Raw genomic sequence first — 25139 nt, forward strand, 5'->3', positions numbered from 1 at the left:
ATACAGAATATATGATACTGTCAGCCAGTGTGGAATAAATTTATTTCTCCAGCCTTTCAGGGGAACTCCACCAAGTTTACACATCAGTGTGTTTCCGTGGAATACCACACATGATAAAAGTTGTATAAGGCCTTCAGAGGCTCCAGAGCAGGCATGTCCAAACTATTCCATAAAGGGCCTTGTAGCTGCAGGTTTTCTTTCCAACCGAGGAGGAGCACACCAGGCTGGACTCATTTAATCAGCTGATCTCAGTCTTCAGCTGATAATTAAGTGACCTCTTGATTGGTTGGAAGAAAACCTGCAGCCACACAGCTCTTTCAGGAATAGTTTGGAAATGCCTGCTCCAGAGGAAGCTGTGTGAAGTCGATAAATTTCCTCAAGTGATGTCACTTGAGTCAGACTAGAAGACTACCACTAAGTTTGAAAATGAAAAAAAAGCGTTGGCAATCAAGTTGCATAGTGAGTAAATGTAGGTGCCAGGAAGAAGAATGTGTAAGTAAAGAAGACAATATATCTGCTGGTTCTGCTGCATCAGTTTTGATCCTTTTTTTAAATTGCCCACCACGAGTCTGACAATACTATTTGACTGCACGCTGAATCAGTGGAGCACTCTTAAAGTGACTTAAGGGGAGCTAAAAGGGGATAAGTGGAGTTGAAAGGGGTGAAGCTCTGCTGTGCTGTTGCAAAGGAGAGGAGGAGGGGTAAACAGCCACCTCACAACATTAAGTTCCATATTGGAATAACATTACATTTCACATGAATGTACAGCCAGATGGGGAAGCATCAGGGGCGAGGAGGGGAGGGAAGAAATGGGACACAGCGTTAGAGTGAGCCTGCACCATTTGCATTTCAGCAAGAAATGCAGTGGAAGTAGCGAGAGTCGCTCGGAGTGGAGGCAAAGTGGAGTCAGCTGCAGTGCAGGTAATTCTGAATGTGTGAAACATGCGCCGTTAGGGATGAATAATAGAAGGTGGCTGTGGTTCAGGTAGCGTGCAGTGCTGGCACTCGCAGGGTAGAGCCTGGATCAAAAGGGAACTCTTATACCTGAGATCTAAAATAGACTGGTTAGGTGGAGGAAACATGAGCGGGTAATGCAAAAAGAATCACACACACCTTATTACTTACTTTTTTTCTCCACTGCAATGTGTCATACCCCTCCTGTCCAGTGAAAACTGTTTAAAAAACCCCTGTCACAAAGCTGAAGACAGGCTGTTTTTCTCTGAGCTCATGAGAAGCTGACTCCTCAGAGATATGCGGTTCTCACAGGACAGCGACGCCACAAACTTTATGATCTTACAGAATATGATGCATTGCTGTAGATTAAACGACCCAACAGGATATAAAGTAGTTCAAATTAGCTCAACCATAAACATCTACAGCAGTAAAGTGGAAGATACACATTAATGCAGCAGTAACATTAATCCAGAAACATCATATATAACAGTGAAACACTGAGAGGGACTATTTCATTGCCCAATGAGGACTTTAACTTTTGATCTATGTACATTCTGCTGATAATACTTACTTTTAATTAAGTAAGGTTTTGAAAGCAGGACTTTCACTTGCAGCGGAGTATTTCTGTGGAATTAGTATTTTACTTAAGGGTCTGAGCACTTCCTCCACCGCTGCTGTCGACACACATACACTCCCCCGCAATGAGTATCTGACTGTTCCTCAATGCATCTCAGTGTTTGCTCTTTCTTCTCACATCTACAACATTGACACCTGGAGCCACCTCGTTACATAAAGCACACATTAGTGCAATATTCTCCCCGTGACCTGTACGATAACACCAGGCGGTCACAAGGCTGAGAAGCAGGTGCCGTCCTATCATTGTGCCCACAGAGAAAGAGCCGAGGCTTCTGTCACTGCTGAGTGCTGCTGCATGAGCCGGCTGCAGAGAAAGGCCTTGGAGAGGCACTGGGGAGAGAGTGCACCATTCAACTGAATCATCAGGGCCATCAATGTAATGAGAGCCGATCGGTCCTGAGCAAAGAAAGGCAAGGAGAGGGAGAAAGGGAAAGAGGCAGTGGGTGTGGGGGGGTACTGGGGAAAGTAGAGGGAGGGAGGACACGGTGGTGAGCGGTGAGGCGGGGAGAAAGAGAAAATGGGAGAGAAGCAGATATAGAATATAGCAGGGGAGGATAAGGAAAAGTTGCTGATAGAGGGATAGACGGTAAACGGACTGCGGGCTGTGGCGGAAAGTGGGGAATGGCGGGAAATGCTTGAGGAGAGACAGTGGCTCAGCAAATAAACATTTATTTTTCCACCACGGTGCTTACATGAAAAGATGACGCTGAATAACACAAAGGAGGCCAACTGCTGGCCACTCAAGACTTTGGCACTCAAACTGTCAAGAAAAAAGGATCGCACAAAAGGGCAGGAGAAGAAAAGGTGACAAGATAGTGAGGGATCAAAAAAAAGAGAGGCGTTTAGTGAAAGAAAACATTTACCTTAATTTTGTGCTGCGACTAGGAACAGTATTGATCAGTGAGGGCGTCTCTAGCTTCAAAACGTTGCTGATAGCAGGTCCCTGCTATTTAATTAAACTCCATTTCCATGATTTAGTCCATTAGCTTCTCATTCTCATAACGCCATCAACTCTGTCATTTCCAGCGCAGTGACAACCTGGGCTATTGTTTGCGATCAGAGAAGCTGAACTTCCAAGAGGTCATTAGTCATTTCTGGCATTCGTCTCGGCTCCGGAAGAGAAAGTCATAAATTATTTCTCTCGCACATGATCCCGGTGCCAAAGCTGTGTGTCAATCATTTCCGAGTCACTCCCGGCCCCCTCGCGTCAGTTCCGTCACGTCCGGCCCGGCGGATCATCTATCAGTGGGCGATCGTCCGTTTGGACGGGTACCCTCTGTTATTACCCTCACGTCTTGGGTCCCCAGCTGAATTACAATTGCAGAGTCAGTGAAGAGCCAGGAAGCTGAAAGGGCTGAGTCCTGGTAACGAGCTCTGGGGTGGGTAATTAATGCCTCCATTTCCCCCGTTGGTATTGTCGGAGGGAGGCGGCATTGATCAGAGCGGGATCAGGCCGGAGGGAGGTGGGCGACAGGCCGAGGGCACCACAGGGGGGTCAAAACAAAATGTGGAACAGAAAAAAGGGATGGATGGATGGAGAGGTGAAAGAGTAGGGGGGCTTCAGGCATGGCAGAGTTGCTCCTCTTGAGATGGGTCTTCCGCTGGGGCTGGCTACTCTGTCAAAAAGCCTGCAGCTCTGACTGACACTTCAAACCAATAAAAAACACACTGTGGTTTTGTACACTTCTATCAGAATGGTAAAGCAGAGGCGTCCAGAGGGGAAATGATGTGGAATCCGAAGCAGCAGCACGTACAGGAGACGCCGCACACGCCACGGTCGTCAATGATTTATACAACATGAGGACCATCTCATTCCATAACTCAAAATTTCAAAAAATAAGATTGCAGAGGCAAAATGTAGCATATCAGCCACCGTGCAAGGTCAGCCCAAAGAAAAACACAACACCCCGTAATGGTGCGTCACCTAAACAAATCTGAGTGCTCACATAACCAGAACTTAAGTGCCACAAAAATAGCAAGAAGTCGGGAAAAAAAGCCGATTGATACTGAGAAACAGCAGAATACGCAATTCACTTTGCTCTGCCCTGAGGGGCTCAGTCACCACGTGTTAAAGGACGCAGCGCAATATATAAAAAAAAAGCCAGGAGCCACATGGGAGTAAGCGGAGTGACCGTGGCAGCCACCATCGCTCTTACTGCCACTTCTTTAGCTGTAGTCTCCCTGACCCTGTCTCTGTTTGCCTGGGAGGCAAGGCCTGGCCCTGCTGACGATAAAACAAACAGACAGGCCCCATTTATACAGTCAGGTGTCATGACAAGGGATAAACAGCCCACTGCTACGGGCCTCTTGAGGCACAGTCGGCACTAATAGCAGGGGCTATCATCATCCTCATCCTCACCATCGCCCTCATGATCATCATCATCAAGAGCAGCAATAGTGGCGTTGGCAGAAGCTTCCAGGTGCCTGCTGGGAAACGGACGAGCACTGACTCAGATTGGCCAGAACTCAAGGGCTGTACTGTTTACTTTGCCGGGCTGTATTCATTCGTGTCACTGAATTAATCGAGTCAAAAAAAAAAGGAAAAAAGAAAATGCAATTGGCAAAAAACATTGCTGGGGAAGAGGGGGTGTGAAGAAAAAAAGAACAGTCTCGAGTAGAGCGAGGCGGCCGTGGCAAGCACGCGGCGGGAATGACAAGAGCGCGGCTGTCATCGCGAGGGATGAAAAACAGCACCTCTCAAACGAGGCGAGGCAGCGGCTGCCTCTTGCGCCAGCGAGGAAGGGGATGCGCAGGGACCACAAACGCAATTATCTTCACGCCAGCTTTGTTGTTTGTCAGAACTGGCACGCATTTAAGGACTTGGGTGTACTGATTATATGACACCCGGAGAGCCTTCGGGGTGGACAAGAGGCAGCCGGCGGGGAGTCATTACCCAAGCCAAATAGACTTCTCATTTGTTTTTCCGTCGGGGTAAAGCATCAGCGGGAATAAACAATGGCTGATAGATACTCAATCACCAAAGGCGTGCACCCTTGCACTGGGTGTTTTTCCTTTTGAAGATCCAATTACAAAGTCCTAGCATCAAATCATGGGAAATAGCGACTCATAAGCGCGGTGCGTGCAAATCCAAAAGAGGTTGTCGGGGCACCCTTAGGACTGCGTTCAGATATGATCTGTCTGGAAATGAAATCACATATGACCACCTGACAGATGGCATAATGTGGGCACAGGGGTTATTTTCTAACAGTGTGAAAATCATGGCGCTGGCACCTCTCAGCATTGCCAGCTGGTCTTTTTCATAGCATTCCGTCTAATTTAGGTGAAAAAAAGGAAAGCTATTTTCTTCATTTTGTCATGCCTCCCCGGAGTGTCACCATCTCGCCCTGAGTGTAAAGCTTTGTGAAAATATTCTGAAAGCCGGCGCTTAATAGCAGCTATTCTGAAAATACCTGTTGACAACCTGCAATCTCTGTGCCAGACATAGACGACTGTCCGCACTGGCGACACACTGCCTACAGTCTGCTGGTCCAGAGCCAAGGTCGCACACATGCAAGGATGGCCGAGTCCGAACACGGTGAAAAGCCACGGGTGAGAAGTGTTTCTTCGCCGCCCGACCAGACGGGCCAAAAGGCCGGACAGAAACATCCACACCTGCAACTACAGGTTTAGAAAGCTGCAGCTTCAAATGAAGTCCTTTCCTCAAACCGACGGAAGAGTTCAGAATGCTTCAAAGGATGAGTTCACGCCAAGAGCACGTCGAGAGGTAAAAAGGTTCGCACGTGTTCCAAACGGCCACACACGGAAGGCAGGGTGAAAAGAGCCGTCACAAGAAAGAGCAAGACTGCCTGAATCACTCAAATGTGGATAACAGCCTCTCCTCAGAGCATTCGTGGTGTTGTACTCACACTTGTATACCGACATACAACAAGACTAACTAATTAGAGAGGTCTGTGCAGCCGTGTCGGCTGCCTGCGAGGCTGCGCCGTGGCACAGCGGTGCTTTGAACTAGCTGCTAACATCACCTAAGACGCTCACAAAGTTCGCACACCTGAACGATTTGCTGCGTGTTGTGTGCGAGCTCATCAGGCGTTGTTTCAGAAAGCTCCAAAAGTTGTTGGATTTGGAAAAGGTGCGTTTGAAGGGGGTTTCACAACCTATTTAACAATCTGACAAGTGCAGCATTGGAAGCATACTGAAGCCTTTAACCAAAGATAGATAAGAAATTAGTAACCTGTGCCTCTCTTCTCATTGTTCCATGATATATTTTTACACTAAGGTGACAGAGCTGTCAGGGCTCCTCGATTATGGAATAAGTTGCCGGCACCAGTACACATTTGAACACACTTTCTCATTCAGTGGTTTTCCTTATTTTCTATATTCTGAATTAACTGACCTTCATGTCTGAAAGAACGACTATTTCTCTTTACTGTGAGGTGAGCGCTTCTTGTCACAATATGAATTACTAGAGTAGTTAAATTTGGCTACTTACTGTATACCAGCACTACCTCTCCTCTCAGACGCATTAAGGAGGCAAGAAACTCCACTGATTAACTTTTGACAAGGCACAGCTGTTAATTGGAAACCAACCCAAGTGACTGCCTCATGAAGCTGGTTCAGACTACGCCAATAGCGTGCAAAGCTGTCACCATGAAACAGCGTCTATTTTGAAGAATCTAACACATATTTTGCTTTGTTTACAACAAAACGCCATGTGTTCTTTCATAGTTTTGATGTCTTCAGTACTAATCTACAATGTAGAAAATAAGGAAAAAAGTACTGTACACACACACACACACACATAAATGTATCTGGATTCAAATTTTTGCTTTTAACTTGGTTTTGTTGTGTCTTTATGTTTTGGTTTGTCTTATTCTGTGCTAAATAAAGAAAGCTGATTATTACTATGTGAAGCTAGGCTCCAGACCTGCAGCAAGCTGAAGAAATGTAGTCTAATGGGAGGGGAGGCATGGTGTCACATTAGACACGCCGTGTCTGCAACCCTATTTTCTCACCTACACCCACTTTCAATTGATTAAATCGTTCATCCATCGTACACAGTAGCTGTTTAGAGGGGATGTGCATGAGTAATGTGTTAGTTGCTTTTAAATAATGTGGTAAAAATGCCCTTCGAAAAAATAACCTGATTTATAGCTTCCTGGTACGATTTTCACCTTGTGCACACGTTCCATTATACTTCGCTCGAATAATATCTCATCAAGCAGTTGTGTACAGAAATTGCAGCCCTTAAAAGCTGGCTATTTTTATCAAGGCAAGGATTACTGCACTACACTTACATGACAATGCAGTATTTGGTATTTAACAGTGCTGGAGGGCCGTGCCTTTAACCACTACTCTGAGGATATAATTTCAAGTCATATTCAGAGAGTCAGTTTGCAAAAAAAAAAACCCTAACCCAGGAGGACGATTAAGGGGTTAAAGGAGTCTTCTCCTAAGTGTTAATGCTTTTAATGACGCATTTGCTCCATTTTAGCATATCCCCAAGGGTACATGCATAGTCACTCTGTCAGTTTCTGCTTCTCTTGATGGTGCAGTTCCCATCACTTAATTTACCAAGAGCAGCATCACAGATGAGTCCTCCTCATTTCCATTTATCGAAATCCCATTTCTATTCCATCTGCTAACTAGTCACCTGTGAAACTAGTTTTTAACCATGATTTGAAAGCGCACTGGCTTCAGATGTCTACCTCATCCCCTTTACTAGTGTTTATTCCCATCGATAAAAACCGCTGGAGGGGCACACACTGCCAGCGCAGGTCGTTACATTGTAAAACACCATGGCAGGGTGGCACACAACATTGCGCATTGAGAAGCTAAGTGTGTCGAGGAGGAATTAAAGAATAAATTTCCCCTTCCAATTAAAAGACGTATTTGTGCAACGTGAGCGGAGGAAGGGAACATTATCAATGAGGGGAAGAAAACACACTGTTACAACTCAGGAGGCACAATTACTGAGGCTTGTGGTATGCAATTAAATCGTGCTATTTAGACAGCGCTACTCCCTGCTAATAAACACTGAACATATAGAGGAGACAAAACAGGCTTCCGATGTACCTCCGAATCCCAACAGCTGGGGGAACAGATGACTAAAAAGTAAACACAAACAGTGGCAAAATGACTACATCAAAGGAAGATGAGGCAACGAGACAATACGTTCACATAAATTCTGAGAAATATAAGTATTCAAGATCTTGAGACCTAAAGGTAAAAATCAGCACTCTTGTAAAATAACAAAAACAATGCTGCTGAAAAAAGAACATCACAGGTTTTATTGAGAAAGATGTAGTTTTCCAGGGTATGATCCAAATGAAATGTATGTAGGGCAAGCACCACACTGCTCCCACACTGTATTAAAGCGTGTTTGAGTCATCGCCCCCCCCTCCCCTCTGCAGCCCCTCAGATCACACTCAGTGCAGGGTGAGTGGAGCTCACTGGCATTGTTAAAAATGTACAATATATAAAGCTTTAAGCTAGCAACAAGTCAAACTGGGTTACAGAAGTAATGTAAGTGGAAATCAATCTGCAGATGATCCTCTTTATTCATATGTCAACCCTACTAACATTTCACAACATCGTAACATTGGATATTAGAACAAACTCCTAAACTTCCCTATTCTCTCTCCACTCCCTTGTCCTCATGACTATGCCTGATCCTTGTACTGCTGGTGCAGCATGAGCACATCCTCCTGGGAGACCCTGGTCCAGCCCTCGCTGTGGACGTGGTACAGGTTGACCTGCCCTCCGCTGTAGGCGTCACGGTATGTGGCCTGGTAGATGGCGCGGCGGCCTAGCTCGCAGGCCTCCTCCACAGACAGGTCGTGGCGCAGGCCGCTGTCCATTACACCGTAGGCGTACATGGAGCCGGAGCCCACGGCAAATAGGTCGCCACACACCCGGTTCCCCTCTGAGTCGACGTAGTACAGCCCTGAGGACAAAGGACAAAAGGCATGTCAAAAGGATGGGAAGGAAGAAACCGTGTAAAAGGAGTAGTGCTGGACACAGAAGCATCCGCCGTTCTCCCGACTCAGGTGTTAAGCTTCGTCAGGGAATCTGAGATGGTGTATATCTAACACTCCCGCTCCCACACAAACAAACACACAAGCTTGTAAGCACACACGCGCCATGTCCTCCAGAGAGAGAATATGAACAGCTGCAACCTCTCCAAGTGAAGTAAGGCTGGCAGATATGAACAGCTGCATCCTCTTCAAGTAAAACGAAGCCGGCCACGGAACCTGCTGACAAGGCACGGGCCACATCGCTGTCTGCCCAGGGGCCCTGCTCTGGGCCTTATTGATCCCTGCAAACACGCCAAAAATTAACTATCGACCCGCAACCCGAGCTGCACAGGTAACGGCACCTCAAACCTCAAGGAGAACCAAAAAAAAACAAAAAAAAAACAACAACATTGCTCTCAGATCCTGTGGACATCAGACGTGAACAGCACATTCATATCCTTACACACATTTGCTTGTACATTTCACCGCCACACATACACACACTTGAATGACACATGGCGGCGCGGGCTCACCCCCATATCGAACCATACGTGGAATCCAACATGCACTACAGACCCACAATGCTCTGATGGACCTGTGAGGGACAGTTTGCTCCACACCACGCTTCGTGGACACATGCGAGACATTTTGTTCTGCACCATGACACACTTGCTAGGCCTGATCCCAGAGTGACGTGGAACGGGTGACTAGCACCAGCCTGTGAGCTCGCCCACAGCAAGCCTGCAGATGGTAAAAAGACAGCCTGCAAAAAGGCATGTTTTTCATCGCGCTTCACAAAGCGAAACCTGTGAAAATGATCCTCACACAGAGAAACGCAGGGACACATGCATATAAAATTGCCTAATATCCACCGCTATCGCTCATCTCCCACATTAAAAAGCACTTCAGAATGCCCCCAGATTGCACATCCTCGCTTGCAGAGTTCCTCAGCTAAACTAGTGACAGTCTATTAGGGATAGAGAGCCACTTGCTTTTCTGAAAAAAAAGGCTTACCAATGCTTTCAACTGACAAATTGCAGCTTCCTCAGCCTGTCGTTAGCTTGCCATGATAATCATCCAGTGCCTGCCTATGCACGGGGGTAATTTGCCATTCTGAGACCTGCCTGTTCCTCTTGAAAACTGTAAGGGACTCGTTAAAAACATAATAGGCAGGGAGAGAGAGTTGTAAAGGCAGCCTCTTGTGTTGAGTACCACAGTTGATGGAGGTGGGTGAGGACTCTTTAGGAGGTCCAAGTATAGAAGCAGAGCAGCACCAAAAAACACTTCCCACATCCATTCCTTTCCAAACACACCTGGGGTCTTTGTAGAGTTCAATGCGATAACGGTTAACGGTCTCTGCACCTCAAACACTGGTGCAGAAAAGCATGAAGGCGGTGACGAGTGCTCAGAAAACAAAAAAAAACAAAAAAAGGGGGAGGAGGGGGTGAAATTCATGAGGCCCACTTAAAGCGGAAGCAGGGGCATGGTGCCTGGATGGTGGAGTATTGCAGTGGTGGTGGCCAAGTGAGGCTCCTTCCACTCCATCGATCAACTGACAGGTGCTTAAGGAGCCTTCTTTAAACAGCAGCCTGTGTAGCTGGCTGGACTGACAGCTTTTAGAGGTAGGTAAGGAGCACAGAGCAATGAATGGGTGGCTAGCATCAAAGGGACCAGCGTCTGTCTGTCATCTGTCCTTCTTACTAGAATTCACCACTGGATCAGGAGTAAAAAGAGAACAGCAGTTGGAACAGTTGGGGGAAAAAAACTATTACATCACTCTCTCGGGAGCGGCTGTAAAACTGACACATGGGTCCTCTCTGACAAGGTCCCATATCGTACACTACTCTACTTTTTGTTACGAGAGCTGCATCCTGTTTAATCACCTATTACCTCATTATTACCCTTGTCCTTGTCGGGAGCAGCAGAAGGTGCTACGCCGAGTGTAGTCGCTTCCTCCGTCAAAAGCAAAGCCAATACAGAGTTATCAAGCTTTAACTATGCACTGATGAAGTGTCATAACATTTAACGTTATTATGTAGAGCCATATTTGTCAAGTTCCTCAACATAGCTTTTATTTGATTTATTGTGCACGCAGCTGAAGACATTCCATCAGGGGAATAAGTGCTCTTGACATGATTGTAGCCGGCTAATGAGCTTCCAACCTAATCGCGATTGATTTAATTTACATGACATTCACCTCTCCATTCAATCACTGGCGTTGTAGGGGCCATGGCAAAGCTCCCACACCTATTGAACTTATACAGGGATCATTATTTCCCCAATTGATTGCTCGGGATTTACCACGTGTCATTTACGTTTGTTGGCATACTGGCGAGCTGTCATTGTTCACACTGCCCTCAATGCTTTCCAGACAATGCCGGCATCGATCTCAGTGGGTGTACAGGCATTATGCATGCGACCCAATTGTCCGGGGCTGAGACCCAACGTCCATCATACCACCGCGCTCTCGCTGGCCCGCAGTCCCAGCCTCATCGATTTCCCATTACTGTGTCACTGTGGCGGCCTCTTTAAGCACACCTTCTGTGATGTACGGCCTCACACTGCGTGCATCCAAAAGCCACAGCTAAAAGTACGAAGAGGGGAAGAGCATGAGAGAGGCTGCAGTACCATCTAGTGGGGAGCATTGGGAACTACAAGTGTGTTTGTACTCTGCATAAACTGCCACTAAACCTCAGGAGCTCACACTTCTGTGCATACAACATCATTACATTTTATGGCTGAAAAGAAAAGCTCTAGGACATCCTGAGACATAACATAATATTTAAGTGTAGAGTCTGTTGTTTAATATCAAGAAAGAATAAGTGCTGACCCTGAGGTTATTAAAGTGGTTAGCTGTTCACCATCAGTGTGTTGAACAGCAAACCACTCCTGTTCAGCCTCAGTGTGGGACATAATGAATGCTATCTGATGATTTGCTCCACTAAAGTCTGCATCAGATCCGTCATCAGTAGCACACTGTGACATGTGATCTGTGTATTCAAATGAGAGGATTATTGTTTTATGGATACATTGCATGAGCTGTAACTCGAAATTGTGCAGGGTGTCATATTTTGGAACGTTAAGTGGGCAACTGATGCGTGCCCACTTAACGTACGTCAATCAGACCTGAATTGCACTGGCTGTAGAAACAGACATAGGGCAGATGTGCATATTATCAGAGAGTTGTTGTATTTACCTGGGCCTCTCTTGTCCCAGCCACACACCATGGTTCCCATGCTGAGTCCCATGCCCTTGTACTGGTACACCATGTTAGCAAGCAGCTTGGAGGCTGCTGCCACCGAGATGCGCTCCTTGTTGCGAAGCTCATAGATGCGGCACTGGCGGGCCAGCAGCCGCTCCCAGAAGCTACAGTCTGCAGCTCCTCCAGCCATGGTACCCAGCAGGTAGGGGTTGATCTCAATCACCTTCTTCACCGTCTGTGAGGCGATGTAGGAGCCCGCTGTGGCCCGAGAGTCTACCGCTACAATAACACCATGCTGGAACTGAGAGAGGCAACAGGAGGGGGACATCAATGAAGCACATTACAGCAGGAGGGAAATACGTGACAACAGAGCAGTCACTGATCAATCAGGTTGTCTACATGTTGAAAGATTCCCTCATAATTCATTTCATGACATTATAAACATATTCGTAAAATATAAATGACATATCTTGGTATACTGTGTCTGCAATGGCACAAATATGACACAGTAAAACCTATACTGGTCCCAACAACACTGACTTCTCTTACACCGTTCATTCCTCAGGTTCAGTGCAGGATCCGAACACTACAGACTGGAACATGATGAACCAGTTTGGAATACAGGCTCTTATTTTTTTTTAAACCACTGCTTCCTACACAATAGAACCACTTAGTATGAATGTAAGAATGTGCAGTTTAATTATCTATTAGGCTGAAATGTGCTGCTGCTCTGCAAAGGTCAGACAGATGCAATATATGGTTCAGCTTTGCCAGAAAGCTGCAGGATAAGAGAGAAGACTTTTGCTCTTCCCTCCAAAACCCTCTACCACTGAACTGACAGTCTCAACATCCTTATAGTGCTTAAGTGAAGACAATGGATTTGGTCAGTCAGACGGAGATGTCTGGTGGGGAGGTTTTCATCAACCAGGGGTTAAGGGATAAGGATACTGTTATTTTGTCTTTTCTTTTTATCAACCAATCCCCTGAAGAGACCAAAACCAACTGCAGGGATGTGTTTGAGTATTTACACTGCTGAGAGGAAAATGGTACAATGGCTGTTTTCACTGGAATGAAAAGATATGTCACCCAAATGCAATAGCATAGCTCTTTTATTTGTTCTTAATAGTTTCTGGACAACAATGAGGCCCTATGGCACAGAGGCAGAAACTATATCACTCTATTACAAAATCCTTTTAGTAGCATGAATTCATTGTTGGTTACGGTTTTATGACAGTTGTTGATAATATAATAACCATCTATTCTTTTTAAACGCATCATTAACAAACACATCTGGACTCACTTTAATCAGCTTTAAAGCTTTACTACGATCTCTGTAAGCAGGGTGCCTTAAATTTTTTAAAAACCACATTCCCTCTTTTAGTGACATTCTTCATTAATGCGTTAAGACCCCTACAACATCCAAGAAGCATTTTAGCAACAGTGTTTTTAATAGTTGTTTTTTTTAAGACTGATACCAATGTTTTCATCTTCTTAAATCTTAAAGTTTGACTATTCCTAGAGAAAACAAACATTTCATAGCTCTCCTTCAGAATTTTATGCCTAGCTCTGAAATAATATCAAGAATATCAGGAATGGAAACTCAACAGTTGGGAACAGCATTTATAGAAAGTAAAATAGTATAACTAAATGAACAAATAATAGATGTTAAAAAAAAAACTGGAATTAAAAATTGGACAGGCTGCTCTCCTTCCTACCATATATGTTGTAAAGAGCCTGCCACGACACTATAGCACTGAATACACTAACTTGCACTAAATGTACTTTTGTTTACTTTTTACCTGTCAGATCCTCTGGTATACAGTTAAATGATCTTTAAATGGCATAAATAGTTTGTTAGGGTTGAAAGAAAAGTGTCCCAAGCAAAACCTGATGAGTAAAATTAACAGTGATGCGTTATAATGTTACATCTCAACTGTGTGCCCAGGAGCTCTTAGCCTCCAAACAGGTGATATGTTTAACTTGAAAAAATTAAGACTTGTGGCTATCTCTTACTCTTATTTAGCAGTTATTCTACAATTCAAAGCACCTGTAGTACTAGAAGCATACAAACTAATATAACATTATGTAAAGTTCCTATTTAATGATTGATCGGCATAAACGTAAACGGACTTAGTTTGTGGTTTCACTAATCAAACCAGACAAACACCCGGCGTGGATGCTGCGCAGATGCTGTTTACAGATCTGGCACCTTGTTCCCCATTCATGTACTGATCAGGTGCAGATGGATCCACAGGACAGAAACTATAACTACAGACATATACGCAGTGAGCACGCCATTGCTGTCAAATCCACACACAGATAACCAGCTTATGTCGACTAAGTTTCTTCTGAAGCCAGAAATGGCGAATAGCATCATCAAAGGCTAACGTTACGTGCAATGATAAAGCGGTTTTTAGCCATGTTAGCACGCTAACGTTTGATGTAACGGTAGCATTATGCTAGCTCTAAAAATTCTGTTTACAGTCTGAATGATTTATCACACGTCTACTTTTGACAACTATAAACACGTATATATTTACATTGTCAGCTAGTTACAGTTAGCTAATCATATACTTACTTTAAATGCTAAGGTGGTGGTTCCATGGAGGAACTCTATTTTCCTCTCGACGCCATCCTCGTCCCCGGCAAACAGCGGGTTTTTAACGGAAAAACTGAGGCCGTCCCCTGGTGTACTGTCAAATCCCAGACCACTCTGTCTGGGTCCACATCCATAGGTAAAAGGTTGACAATTATCAAATGAAAAATCCGCACAATCACTGTTCAACACACTAGCAAGAGCCATCTTTGAAACTGTCTGATGAGCAAGCAACTTCCGCCGTGTAAGGATGCAAAAATTTATTGAGCCATAGTGGCAAAACCACACAGCGCCCCCTGTGTTTGTGGCGGACTGTAAAAATGTCTGCGTGAACTGCGACAACAAACCAAGGCAAGATTTCAAGTCTAAAGCAATTTGAATTTACTTACTTTGATGCTTGTACATGAATTATGAAGTAAAGATTTATTCTAGGTAGCTGACAGAAGTGAAGAAGGTGTCTGACTTTACTATTCGTAACATTTAGTCCTCCTGAACCCTATTCATGTATTTGTTCAGTCTTTTTCTTTCCTCCACTGTCTTCGCCTTCCTCTCCATGTCTCTATAATATTCCTCTTTCAAGTTCTCTCTCTCTCTTTGGCTCCATCCCTGGGCTGTGATGTGGAAGAGGTCCACATTGTTTCCTGAGTAGGCGTCCCTGTGAGTGGCTCTGAACACGGCCTCTCTTGCCAAGGAGATGGCCTCTTCTTTACTCAGGCTCCACCTCAGCCCTCTATCCAGGACTCCATAGGCATAAGGAGAGCCTGAGCCCACAGAGAAGACGTCCCCTTGCAGTTTGGCTCCATCGCTGCACACATAAATCAGCACAGGGCCACTGTTGGGGGATGCAGAATGTGTCATTGCAGTAACATCTTGGCTACTAACAGCAGCTGAGGAGCAATCATCAGTAATAAAGGATGAGTCCTCTGTGCTCTTTGCACAGTCAGTGTTACCCTCTCCCTTATCCCAGCCACACAGTGTAAGAGCCACACACACATCAGTCCCTTTAAAGGGATGCAGCATAAAGGAGAGGAGCTTGGCGGTGCCACGTATTGAAAGGCGACGTCTGTGCCGCAGTTGGTAGAGTCTGATCTCCCTGGCCAGAATTCGCTCCCACAGCATGCAGTCTGCACCGCTGCCAGAAGAGGTGACCACTAAATGGGAGTGAATGGGGGTAATCTTATGAACATCTGGACAAGCAACAAGCCCCCCGGCACTGGCACGTGTGTCTGCAGCTGCGATGACACCACCTTGAAAGACGAAACCCAAGGTTGTTGTTCCATGGGACAGAGGGAAGGGCCTGCGGACTGTCACTGAATGGGTGGCTGAGGAAAAGGGAAACGTAGGTCTGTGGTCGAAAGGGACAGAGTTTGGCAAAGCTGGTATTAAGAAATGCAGTGGGGTCCCACTGTTTCTTGCAGATTTATTTAGCCTCCTCAGTCCAAAGTTGTAATAGTCAGTCATATGAAAAGATGTATCTGCATCTTCGAAATAAGAAGCAGGAAACCACCTGCGATGCACAAGAGTGTCTTCAAAGCCACAAATATCTTCCAAAGCCATAACAGGTTGCAAAGCAGATATTTCTCGATTACTTGATCAGAAGACCGGTGCCTTTCTCCGAGATTGGCAGGCAAAAACTCAAACACAGTTCAAACCAGGGTCCATCTTTAGGAAAACTGGTCAGACAAAGCAATAAGCCTCGTAAATCCCACAATGGTTTGTATTGTTGACTGCTGCCATCGACTCTAATCCTCTCATTGACTTTCTAGTCTGAAACACCCACCTTTTTACCCTTTTATAGTTGTCCCACATATAATGCCTTGAAAAAAACATACTAACACACCCATACGCGTGTGCAAGCATTTGAGTTGACATAAGTGATATTTCATCCTACCTGCTGTGAAAGTAAGATCCAGAGAAGCTTCTTTCTGCAAACCTTACATGTTCTGCTGAGTAGCCGAGTCATCTTGCAAGCTGTGTGCAAGTTTATATATATCTTTCACATCATTTTCACTTTGTTGTTAAAGGAAAGCTACAACAACACTTTCCATAGCTGTGTCTTAAGTATGGCCCAAGGACACACTACAACAACAAAATTTGGAATAGAGGAACTGAAGTATTAATTTATCTGATGAAATACCAATAATAATTATTCTAATTGTTATACACTGCTCAAAAAAATAAAGGGAACACTTAAGCAACACAATGTAACTCCAAATCAGTCACAGTTCTGTGAAATCAAACTGTCCACTTAGGAAGCAACACTGATTGACAATCAATTTCACATGCTTTTGTGCAAAATGAATAGACAACAGGTTGAAATTATAGGCAATTAGCAAAACACCCCCAATAAAGGAGTGGTTCTGCAGGTGGTGACCACAGACCACTTCTCGGTTCCTATGCTTTCTGGCTGATTTTTTGGTCACTTTTGAATGCTGGCGGTGCTTTCACTCTAGTGGTAGCATGAGACGGAGTCTACAACCCACACAAGTGGCTCAGGTAGTGCAGCTCATCCAGGATGGCAAGAAGGTTTGCTGTGTCTGTCAGCGTAGTGTCCAGAGCATAGAGGCGCTACCAGGAGACAGGCCAGTACATCAGGAGATGTGGAGGAGTCCGTAGGAGGGCAACAACCCAGCAGTAGGACCGCTACCTCCGCCTTGGTGCAACAGGAGAAGCACTGCCAGAGCCCTGCAAAATGACCTCCAGCAGGCCACAAATGTGCATGTGTCTGCTCAAAGGGTCAGAAACAGACTCCATGAGGGTGGTATGAGGGCCCGACATCCACAGGTGGGGGTTGTGCTTACAACCCAACACTGTGCAGGATGTTTGGCATTTGCCAGAGAACACCAAGATTGGCAAATTCGCCACTGGCACCCTGTGCTCTTCACAGAGGAAAGCAGGTTCACACTGAGCACATGTGACAGACATGACAGAGTCTGGAGACTCTGTGGAGAACATTCTGCTGTCTGCAACATCCTCCAGCATGACCGGTTTGGCAGTGGGTCAGTAATGGTGTGGGGTGGCATTTCTTTAGGAACAGCCCTCCATGTGCTCGCCAGAGGTAGCCTGACTGCCATTAGGTAACGAGATGAGATCCTCAGACCCCTTGTAAGACCATATGCTGGTGCGGTTGGCCCTGGGTTCCTCCTAATGCAAGACAATGCTAGACCTCATGTGGCTGGAGTGTGTCAGCAGTTCCTGCAAGACAAAGGCACTGATGCTATGGACTGGCCTGCCCGTTCCCCAGACCTGAATCCAATTGAACACATCTGGGACATCATGTCTCGCTCCATCCACCAACGCCACGTTGCACCACAGACTGTTCAGGATTTGGAGGATCCGCTTTAGTCCAGGTCTGGGAGGAGATCCCTCAGGAGACCATCCCCCACCTCATCAGAGCATGCCCAGGCATTGTAGGGAGGTCATACAAGCATGTGGAGGCCCCACACACTACTGAGCCTCATTTTGACTTGTTTGAAGGACATTACATCAAAGTTGGATCAGCCTATAGTGTGCTTTTCCACTTTAATTTTGAATTTGACTCCAATTTCTGTGTGATTTTGTTGTCAGCACATTCAACTATGTAAAGAACAAAGTTTTTAATAAGAATATTTCATTCATTCAGATCGAGGATGTGTTATTTTAGTGTTCCCTTTATTTTTTGAGCAGTGTAATAGACAGTGGGATCGATCTTTATGGCTTTTACCTGATTTTACAACATAAAATATATTTATCTGACAAAACATTTCTCTAGAAAGACGAAAAACGTTGACATGAACGCTTGGACATGTCAACTGTTGAGTTCAACAATCAAGAACTAGGAACTCAGATGCACAGTTATCGCGGTAATTTAGAGACATGCCACCGAAGTACGCGTGAAGCCATTTTGGGTCTGAATCATCCTGCTAGCCAATGAATTTGCACGTCCTTGCAGATCCAAGATGGCGCCGGTTTCCTCGTAAACCAGAGCAAGAAGATTGTCCCATTCAATCGGTTAAAATCATGGCGTCTGCCAGTACAGGGAGCAGGGTGTCCTGCGGAAGAGATTTGAATTGCGTGCCAGAGGTAGCCGACACGTTAGCTGCGGTCGCCAAACTTGGGTGAGAAGAGTGCTGCACTGTGCAATTTCCTTTTTTAGTAGATGTGATCTGACAAGAGGGTCGCGCTGCTCTGCTAGCATGAAGTCGGTGCGTGATGCTTGCTAAGCTAGCCGGTGAATTACCAGCACGTGCGCAATCACAACGATGCTTGACACATTCAGTGTTTATGATACTCGTATTGGCTACTCTCCCTTTTTTCATTAAAAGTGAGAGCTGGCTGGGGAATAGCTAAGTAAATATGACTGTGTTTCACCTCTGCTTGACATTAGAAGTCACGGGAATGTTAAAATGATGTGCTTTCTTTCTCCGGTGTCCAGGTTTGACTTCCTGTGCATGCCCCTGTTCCACTCGAGGTTCAGGAGGGAGTTTGAGTCTGAGCCCGCTAAATCCCGACCCGGTGCCCAGACCCGTTCAGACCTGCTGCTGTGTGGAAGGGGTTAGTGTTTCTGCCCTGTCATGTTTCTGTCCTGTCAGGCGCTAGTAGTTATTAGATTACTTATCTTGCAGTCTACAAATGAGATAATTGTACCCTTGTATGCTGAACTAGGCCTACTGTGACATCATAGATGGATGGATGACTTAGTGTTTGATTATGATGGATCGAGTGTAAACCCATATGTTAAATTACATAGGTTATTATTATATAATATATATATTTAGTCTCTAAGGACTCTACATCTTAAAAATTAAAAAGCCTGAACCAGCAAACGTTTGACATTTTTGCTTGAAAAATGACTGAAACAGTTAGTCAGTTATCAAAATAGTTAGCTATTTATTTTCTTTCGATCAACAAATCAATTAATTGACTTATTACTGCAGCTCTAGTCCCTAAAATAACCTATTTGCACTAATGCAAGGTGTATTATTGGGTACCATCATCAATATTCAGTACATATACAGTGTACAGTATTGTAATACATATTACAGTTGGGTATGGTCTTTATTTTAGGTTCAGTTTCTAAATTGATTCTATTCTTATGAACTTTATTTTTTTTAAACAGCAGTTGAATATATCTGTAAAATGTAGCGCAACATGTCACACTTTGTTAGAGATAGGAGGTAAAGTCAGGACTTATTTGGTGTTTACACAGTCCATCTACCTTAATCTAGGTCTTGACGGGTGTTCAATGTCATTATGACGTAATGACATTAAGAATAAAAGAAAAAAAAAAGGAAAAAAAAGAAGAGCCAAGCTAGAAAACTGAATCATATGATCAAACAATCAATTTTACAGACAAGGTATGAACTATCACAGACAACCAACAAAGAAATCAGATCATGAATGACAACAGCTGTAAGGCATATTTCAAATATCAGTATATAGAAAAGGAACAATTCTTGTTAATTGATTTATTAATTATGTGTGACTTGGCTGCTGTAACACTGGCATTAAGTACTTACTTTTTTCAAACTACGATGCCAGTAAGACGGATGGATGTTATCATTGAGGGCCTTAATGACTGCAGGGATTGACAAGAGATGCCAATAACTATCCACTCTGCTTTGTCTAGATTGGAATACTCTTATTGTCGGGAAGCTCTCGCCATGGATCAATGCAGATTCAGAAATTGAGACAGAACGCAGAAACTCAGAGGCCGTAAGTTCCTCATTTATGACAATTTCTTTGGCATACACTTTCTTTGAGGCCATCGTGGATGTTGTTGCTGGAGATGTTTTTCTGATCTCAAGATTTTTTCCTCTGTTTCTGTCCAGGCTCTGGCACAGGAGCTTAACTTCTCAGCCTACCTGGGTCTGCCTGTCTTCATGATCCCTTTAAAGGGCCCCCATAATGCCAATCTAGCCCGCCTGCTGCTAAATCACATCCATACTGGACACCACACCTCAAATGTAAGACACAGCTTTAACAGACTCCGCATGCACGGACAGCTCAGTTAATCAGCTAACGGCTGCCGTCCTCTGTGTCTGATTTAGTTCTGGATACACGTCCCGCTGATGGCTTCAGAGGACGTGCGGGAAGATCTGATTGAGAATGAACCGAGCGCTGGTATCGATGACACAAGTGTTGATGAGAAGACCTGGAGCTGGTTAGTTTCACACCAGCCCACTTCCATTAATGTGCTGTCTGCATGTTAAAACAGCTATCATTGATTTCCTTTAAAATCGTGGCTCATTTTGTTTACTTGCCTCTGCTCTTTAAGGTGGCACTCATTCAGAACCCTTTGTGATTACAACAAGAGGATCTGTCTTGGTGAGAGAGCACACTGTGAAGCAAGAGCCTGGGGCAAAGTCAGTGCATTAAGAAACAATTATGGTCTTGTCTACTACTGAAAATGTACCTTTTTTTGTGTGTGTATTCCTGAAGCCATTGAAGTTGGAGCAGATATGCCGTCCGAAGCTGTGATCGATAAGTGGCTCGGGGAACCTATCAAAGCTGCCATACTTCCCACCAGCATCTTCCTAACTAATAAGAAGGGCTTCCCTGTTTTGTCAAAGGCCCATCAGCGTATAATCTTCTCTCTTTTCAAGGTACAACCCTGTTTCCAAAAAATGTTAAAACATGGTGTTAAACATAATTACAAACAGAATCCAATCATTTGCAAACTAAACGTATTCACTGACAACAGTTTTATTAAGTGTTCCCAAGCCCATGCAGTAATATTCTTTTATAAAATAATTTGTTTCACAAAGTGGTGAACCTCACCCCAACCTTCTACCAATGAACCTGTTGACTTGGAATGTTCCAACCAGTTGTTTTTGGAGCTTTTGTTGCTCCTGTCCTAACTCTTTTGAAAGGTGTTTCTGGCATCATTGGAATAAGCAGATATTTACAAAAATCAATGAAGTTGATGAGGTAAAACATTAAATATATTGTCTTTGGACTGTTTTCAATTGAGTATATGTCAAAAAGGATTAGCAAATGATCACATTTTGTATTAAGTTTTACACAGTGTGCCAATAGATTGAGCTGAAATTAATCATCAGCCAAATGCATTAGTGTGGATTTAAGAGAAAAACAATCTCTTTCCACAGTTGGAGGCCCAGTTCATCTTCACAGGAACCAGTCGCCACACTGAGAAGGACTTCCGATCCTACCTGCAGTACCTGGAATACCTCAACCAGAACCGGCCTGCACCCAATGCCTACGAGCTATTTGCCAAGGGCTATGAAGACTACCTGCAGTCCCCCCTCCAGGTAAGGACAAGCTCATTTGTGTTCACATATTTGAAATGTGTGTATGTGGTTTTTTACTTGTTTGTTTGAAGCTTCTAACAATGTAATTCATGTAATGTTTTCTTCCACCCTTCAGCCACTCATGGACAACCTGGAGTCTCAGACATATGAAGTGTTTGAGAAAGATCCTATTAAATATTCTCAGTACCAACAGGTAAGACCATCTGACGCAGCTTTAGCTGCACCTGTTAAAACTTTTCAGAGTACTAGAACACAACACAGCATAAATTAACAAGAGCAGAGAGAACAGTGTTTGTCAGATAATAATGCAAACACAGTGTATGGGTTGTGCTATTTCCAAAATTTCCACTGAGGGCACATAAACATTTTTAGAGCTGATAGTGAAGTGTTGATGTAATGCTCAGTGCTCAGTCCACATCCAACCTGCTCCAGTTTCTCCTTTCATCTGTTGATTTTTGCCCATTTTGCATAAAGCTATGTGAAATGGCGATTTGATGCTGTTTTTAGTTGTCCAGCTCACAAACAGATATCCTTCCATTTCAACAGATTGAAATTGTAGTCACTGTGTAGCCTCCTGGAAAGTGTATTAATAGAAGACCCATTGGTTCGATATCAGACTCGAGCCAAAAATAGCAATGGTAGAGTAGCTCTTGTCCATTCTTACACTGAGCTTTTAAAGTATTTCATTTGCTGTTCAGTCAGTGTTTGAATCTGTGACTGAACGGTTGAAGACCTTGCACGCCACTGACAGGTCTCTTTCTGTGTGAAGTTAGCTTTAGATGAGTTGTAGTGAGTCTGTAGGAGTTTGTTATGCAGCATATTGATACTTGTGCTTTGTCTTTGTGTCTACAGGCTGTATATAAATGTCTGCTTGACAGAGTTCCAGAGGAGCAGAAAGACACAAACGTTCAGTGAGTATCTCAAATCTGTATATGAACAATAATAAGAATGGAGTTTAATTCCAGAAATTGGTGTGGTATGAAAATCACAGTGTCTGGATAATGATTAATATCTGGAGAGTAATTTTTTACAAGCAAGACCCTCTGATAAAGCTCCGTATGATACCTCTAGTAGTAGAACAGGCTAATGTACTTAAGAGAAAGGTGAGATGAGTCAAGAAGTAGTGATTGCAGCAACCTCAGAAACATTGTTGTCTCTTTCTCACAGGGTGCTGATGGTTTTGGGAGCAGGTAGGGGTCCGCTGGTCAATGCCTCCCTACGTGCTGCTAGACAGGCAGACAGGAAGCTGAAGGTGTACGCTGTGGAGAAAAATCCTAATGCTGTAATCACGTGAGTGGACTAATACTCTTTATGTCAATGCTCATGTCTGTGAGCAAATACTTGCCAGTGAAGAGCTTTTTAACTGTCATCCTCTGAACACACCAGTGTTAGTCTGCCTGACTGGATCACAATGTCAGCAAGGCTGGATTTGGGACGTTTCAAGCCTGTCTGCTTAATGCACCCTGGTGTGATCGGATAAAGAAACTGGTAGTGAAAAGTCATGTATTTGTATTTGATGGCTCTCCAGTTACCCCACATGACCAAAAAAACCCCATCCCTTGCGAGGAGATGTTGTAACCCATTTAAACTATTTTACTATTTATTACTATAACAGTGTGCAGAGCGGAGCTGAAAATGTTTAAATACTGATGCTAATGCTGGTTGATACTTGTTCAGGCTGGAGAACTGGCGCTTTGAGGAGTGGGGTGATCAGGTGACAGTGGTGTCATGTGACATGCGGGAGTGGGTAGCACCTGAGAAAGCCGACATCATCGTCAGCGAGCTGCTCGGATCGTTTGGTGACAACGAACTTTCCCCTGAGTGCTTAGATGGAGCGCAGCACTTTCTCAAAGGTACTTCAGTGTGTGCTTTGTGTGAACTGTTTCATTTTATTCAACTATGCATGCAGACACTGTAGCTGCAGAGTCACTGAATGCAGAGCACCCTCAGTTGTTTGCCACATCCAACAGATCACAAAAGCAGTTGTCATCCTCTGTTGCCATGCTTCCTTGCATCTCAAGTCATTTTCTCTCTCCCCCCTTTTCCCCGTCACGTCACTCTCAGATGATGGAGTGAGCATCCCCTGTTCCTACACGTCCTTCCTGGCTCCTCTGTCCTCCTCAAAGCTTTACAATGAAGTACGAGGGTGCCGGGAACGTGACAAGGACCCAGAGTGCCATTTCGAGACGCCCTACGTAGTGCGCCTCCATAACTTCCACCAGTTGGCAGACCCCAAGCCGTGCTTCACCTTCACACACCCCTCTACAGGTAGAAACAAACCCTCTAAACTCATGTTGTATACAGAGAAGCAAGTACACTGTGACAGGATGTGTTTTGATTATGGTGATCACTCTTCCCTTCTTCTCTCAGATATGAACAATAACCGGTATCAGTGCCTCAGATTCTCCGTGGGTTGTAACTCGGTGCTCCACGGTTTTGCTGGCTACTTTGAGACCACGCTGTATAAAGATGTCACTCTCAGTAAGTCATCTTTCTAAAGAGGAAGTCCCCTTATGCTAAAATTTGATCAAAATATTAAAGTTTATATCATGTGTCTCTGGCAGGTATAAAACCAGATACACATTCACCTGGAATGTTCTCCTGGTTCCCCATCCTCTTCCCCCTCAAAGTAAGTTACACATTCAGTACCCAGTAAAATCCTTCTGCCTTCTAAATTTCACAATACACACCATTACATTCATATTAATCCTGCCTTCTTCCTCAAATTCTTCCTTCCAATAGCAACCCATCGCCATATCCCGGGACGATGATGTCACAGTGCGGTTCTGGCGCTGCAACAACGGGAAGAAGGTGTGGTACGAATGGGCCGTGACCGAGCCCTCCTGCTCTGCCATCCACAATCCAGCAGGACGCTCCTACACCATCGGCCTGTGAAGATGGCACATCACACCCGTCAACAGGCACACACACACGTTTCTGTAAGACTCAGTGGCAGTTAAAGTGGAGGTGACCCGTCTCTTTTTATAAACACAGTGGAAACCTGGACTTGTGGTGCAAAACCCCTAAAGTGTGGTCTAGCTTTTAAAATGACCAGTGGAAGGCACTTTCGAGCCGGCAGTGAAAAAGTTGATTGGATAAACCAGATTTTACAGTCTGTTTCGGCAGGCGTGGACTGTCCCCTGTACACAAAGTGTATTGTTGCTGTGGGATTGGCTCATAGAGATTTGGTCAAACATGTTGCCACTGGTTTATTTTTTAAGGTCTTTTTTCCCCCTATTGTTCTGAACAGGCATTGCAGACATACATACTCAATCCCCCTGGACCTTTGCCTTATCAAACTCACATTCCATACTGATACTTAAATACTGAAAATACACTTCTCAACACAAGTATGTCAGAGGAGGGTCTCACTGTTTGGGTCACATAGCATATTGTTTGGTGGCTGTCTCTTCCTACCTTTGTTTTTTTTTGTTTCTGTACGTTTGAACCATGTCAATAAAGACAACACTGTAATGTTCTTCATATGCTCTGTACTTTGACACCTTGATTCTCTGCAAGTTTTTGGG

General features: G+C 44.5%; 3 protein-coding genes across 3 annotated transcripts; 1 reads left to right on the plus strand and 2 right to left on the minus strand.

The window, feature by feature from the left end:
* Positions 1 to 7812: 7812 nt before the first annotated feature.
* psmb5 (proteasome 20S subunit beta 5) lies at positions 7813 to 14767 on the minus strand. Its single transcript, XM_041948911.1, has 4 exons — positions 14752 to 14767; positions 14345 to 14658; positions 11761 to 12067; positions 7813 to 8494 (listed from the first exon to the last, which is right to left on the minus strand). Exons 1-4 carry the CDS (start codon positions 14765 to 14767, stop codon positions 8211 to 8213), a joined length of 921 nt encoding a protein of 306 aa, XP_041804845.1. The 3' UTR covers positions 7813 to 8210.
* A 75-nt stretch (positions 14768 to 14842) lies between these two features.
* Positions 14843 to 16325, minus strand: psmb11a (proteasome 20S subunit beta 11a). The gene is made up of 3 exons (XM_041948912.1): positions 16301 to 16325; positions 15320 to 15684; positions 14843 to 15196 (listed from the first exon to the last, which is right to left on the minus strand). The coding sequence occupies exons 1-3, from the start codon at positions 16323 to 16325 to the stop codon at positions 14843 to 14845; spliced, it is 744 nt and encodes a 247-aa protein (XP_041804846.1).
* A 2013-nt stretch (positions 16326 to 18338) lies between these two features.
* prmt5 (protein arginine methyltransferase 5) lies at positions 18339 to 25132 on the plus strand. Its single transcript, XM_041949263.1, has 16 exons — positions 18339 to 18459; positions 18777 to 18895; positions 19971 to 20056; positions 20173 to 20307; positions 20392 to 20504; positions 20619 to 20668; positions 20783 to 20946; positions 21451 to 21612; positions 21728 to 21805; positions 22465 to 22523; positions 22780 to 22902; positions 23290 to 23465; positions 23677 to 23880; positions 23983 to 24093; positions 24177 to 24241; positions 24355 to 25132. The coding sequence occupies exons 1-16, from the start codon at positions 18362 to 18364 to the stop codon at positions 24505 to 24507; spliced, it is 1896 nt and encodes a 631-aa protein (XP_041805197.1). The 5' UTR covers positions 18339 to 18361; the 3' UTR covers positions 24508 to 25132.
* Positions 25133 to 25139: the final 7 nt, after the last annotated feature.

The sequence above is a fragment of the Chelmon rostratus genome, chromosome 12 (assembly GCF_017976325.1).
Source record: "Chelmon rostratus isolate fCheRos1 chromosome 12, fCheRos1.pri, whole genome shotgun sequence".
Classification (NCBI taxonomy): domain Eukaryota; kingdom Metazoa; phylum Chordata; class Actinopteri; order Chaetodontiformes; family Chaetodontidae; genus Chelmon; species Chelmon rostratus.

Coding starts and splice junctions, on each gene's coding strand:
- psmb5 (XM_041948911.1), bottom strand. Junction 12,068..14,344: donor CCACCACCTTAGCATTTAAA/GTAAGTATATGA, acceptor TGCCTCTCTCAG/TTCCAGCATGGTGTTATTGT. Junction 8,495..11,760: donor CTGGGACAAGAGAGGCCCAG/GTAAATACAACA, acceptor CTTTGTCCTCAG/GGCTGTACTACGTCGACTCA.
- psmb11a (XM_041948912.1), bottom strand. CDS start 16,325: ATGACTCGGCTACTCAGCAGAACAT. Junction 15,685..16,300: donor TCGGCTACTCAGCAGAACAT/GTAAGGTTTGCA, acceptor CCTTTTCCTCAG/CCACCCATTCAGTGACAGTC. Junction 15,197..15,319: donor CACTGTGTGGCTGGGATAAG/GGAGAGGGTAAC, acceptor GCATCCCCCAAC/AGTGGCCCTGTGCTGATTTA.
- prmt5 (XM_041949263.1), top strand. CDS start 18,362: ATGGCGTCTGCCAGTACAGGGAGCAGGGTGTCCTGCGGAAGAGATTTG. Junction 18,896..19,970: donor CCTGCTGCTGTGTGGAAGGG/GTTAGTGTTTCT, acceptor TGCTTTGTCTAG/ATTGGAATACTCTTATTGTC. Junction 22,524..22,779: donor CAGAAAGACACAAACGTTCA/GTGAGTATCTCA, acceptor TCTTTCTCACAG/GGTGCTGATGGTTTTGGGAG.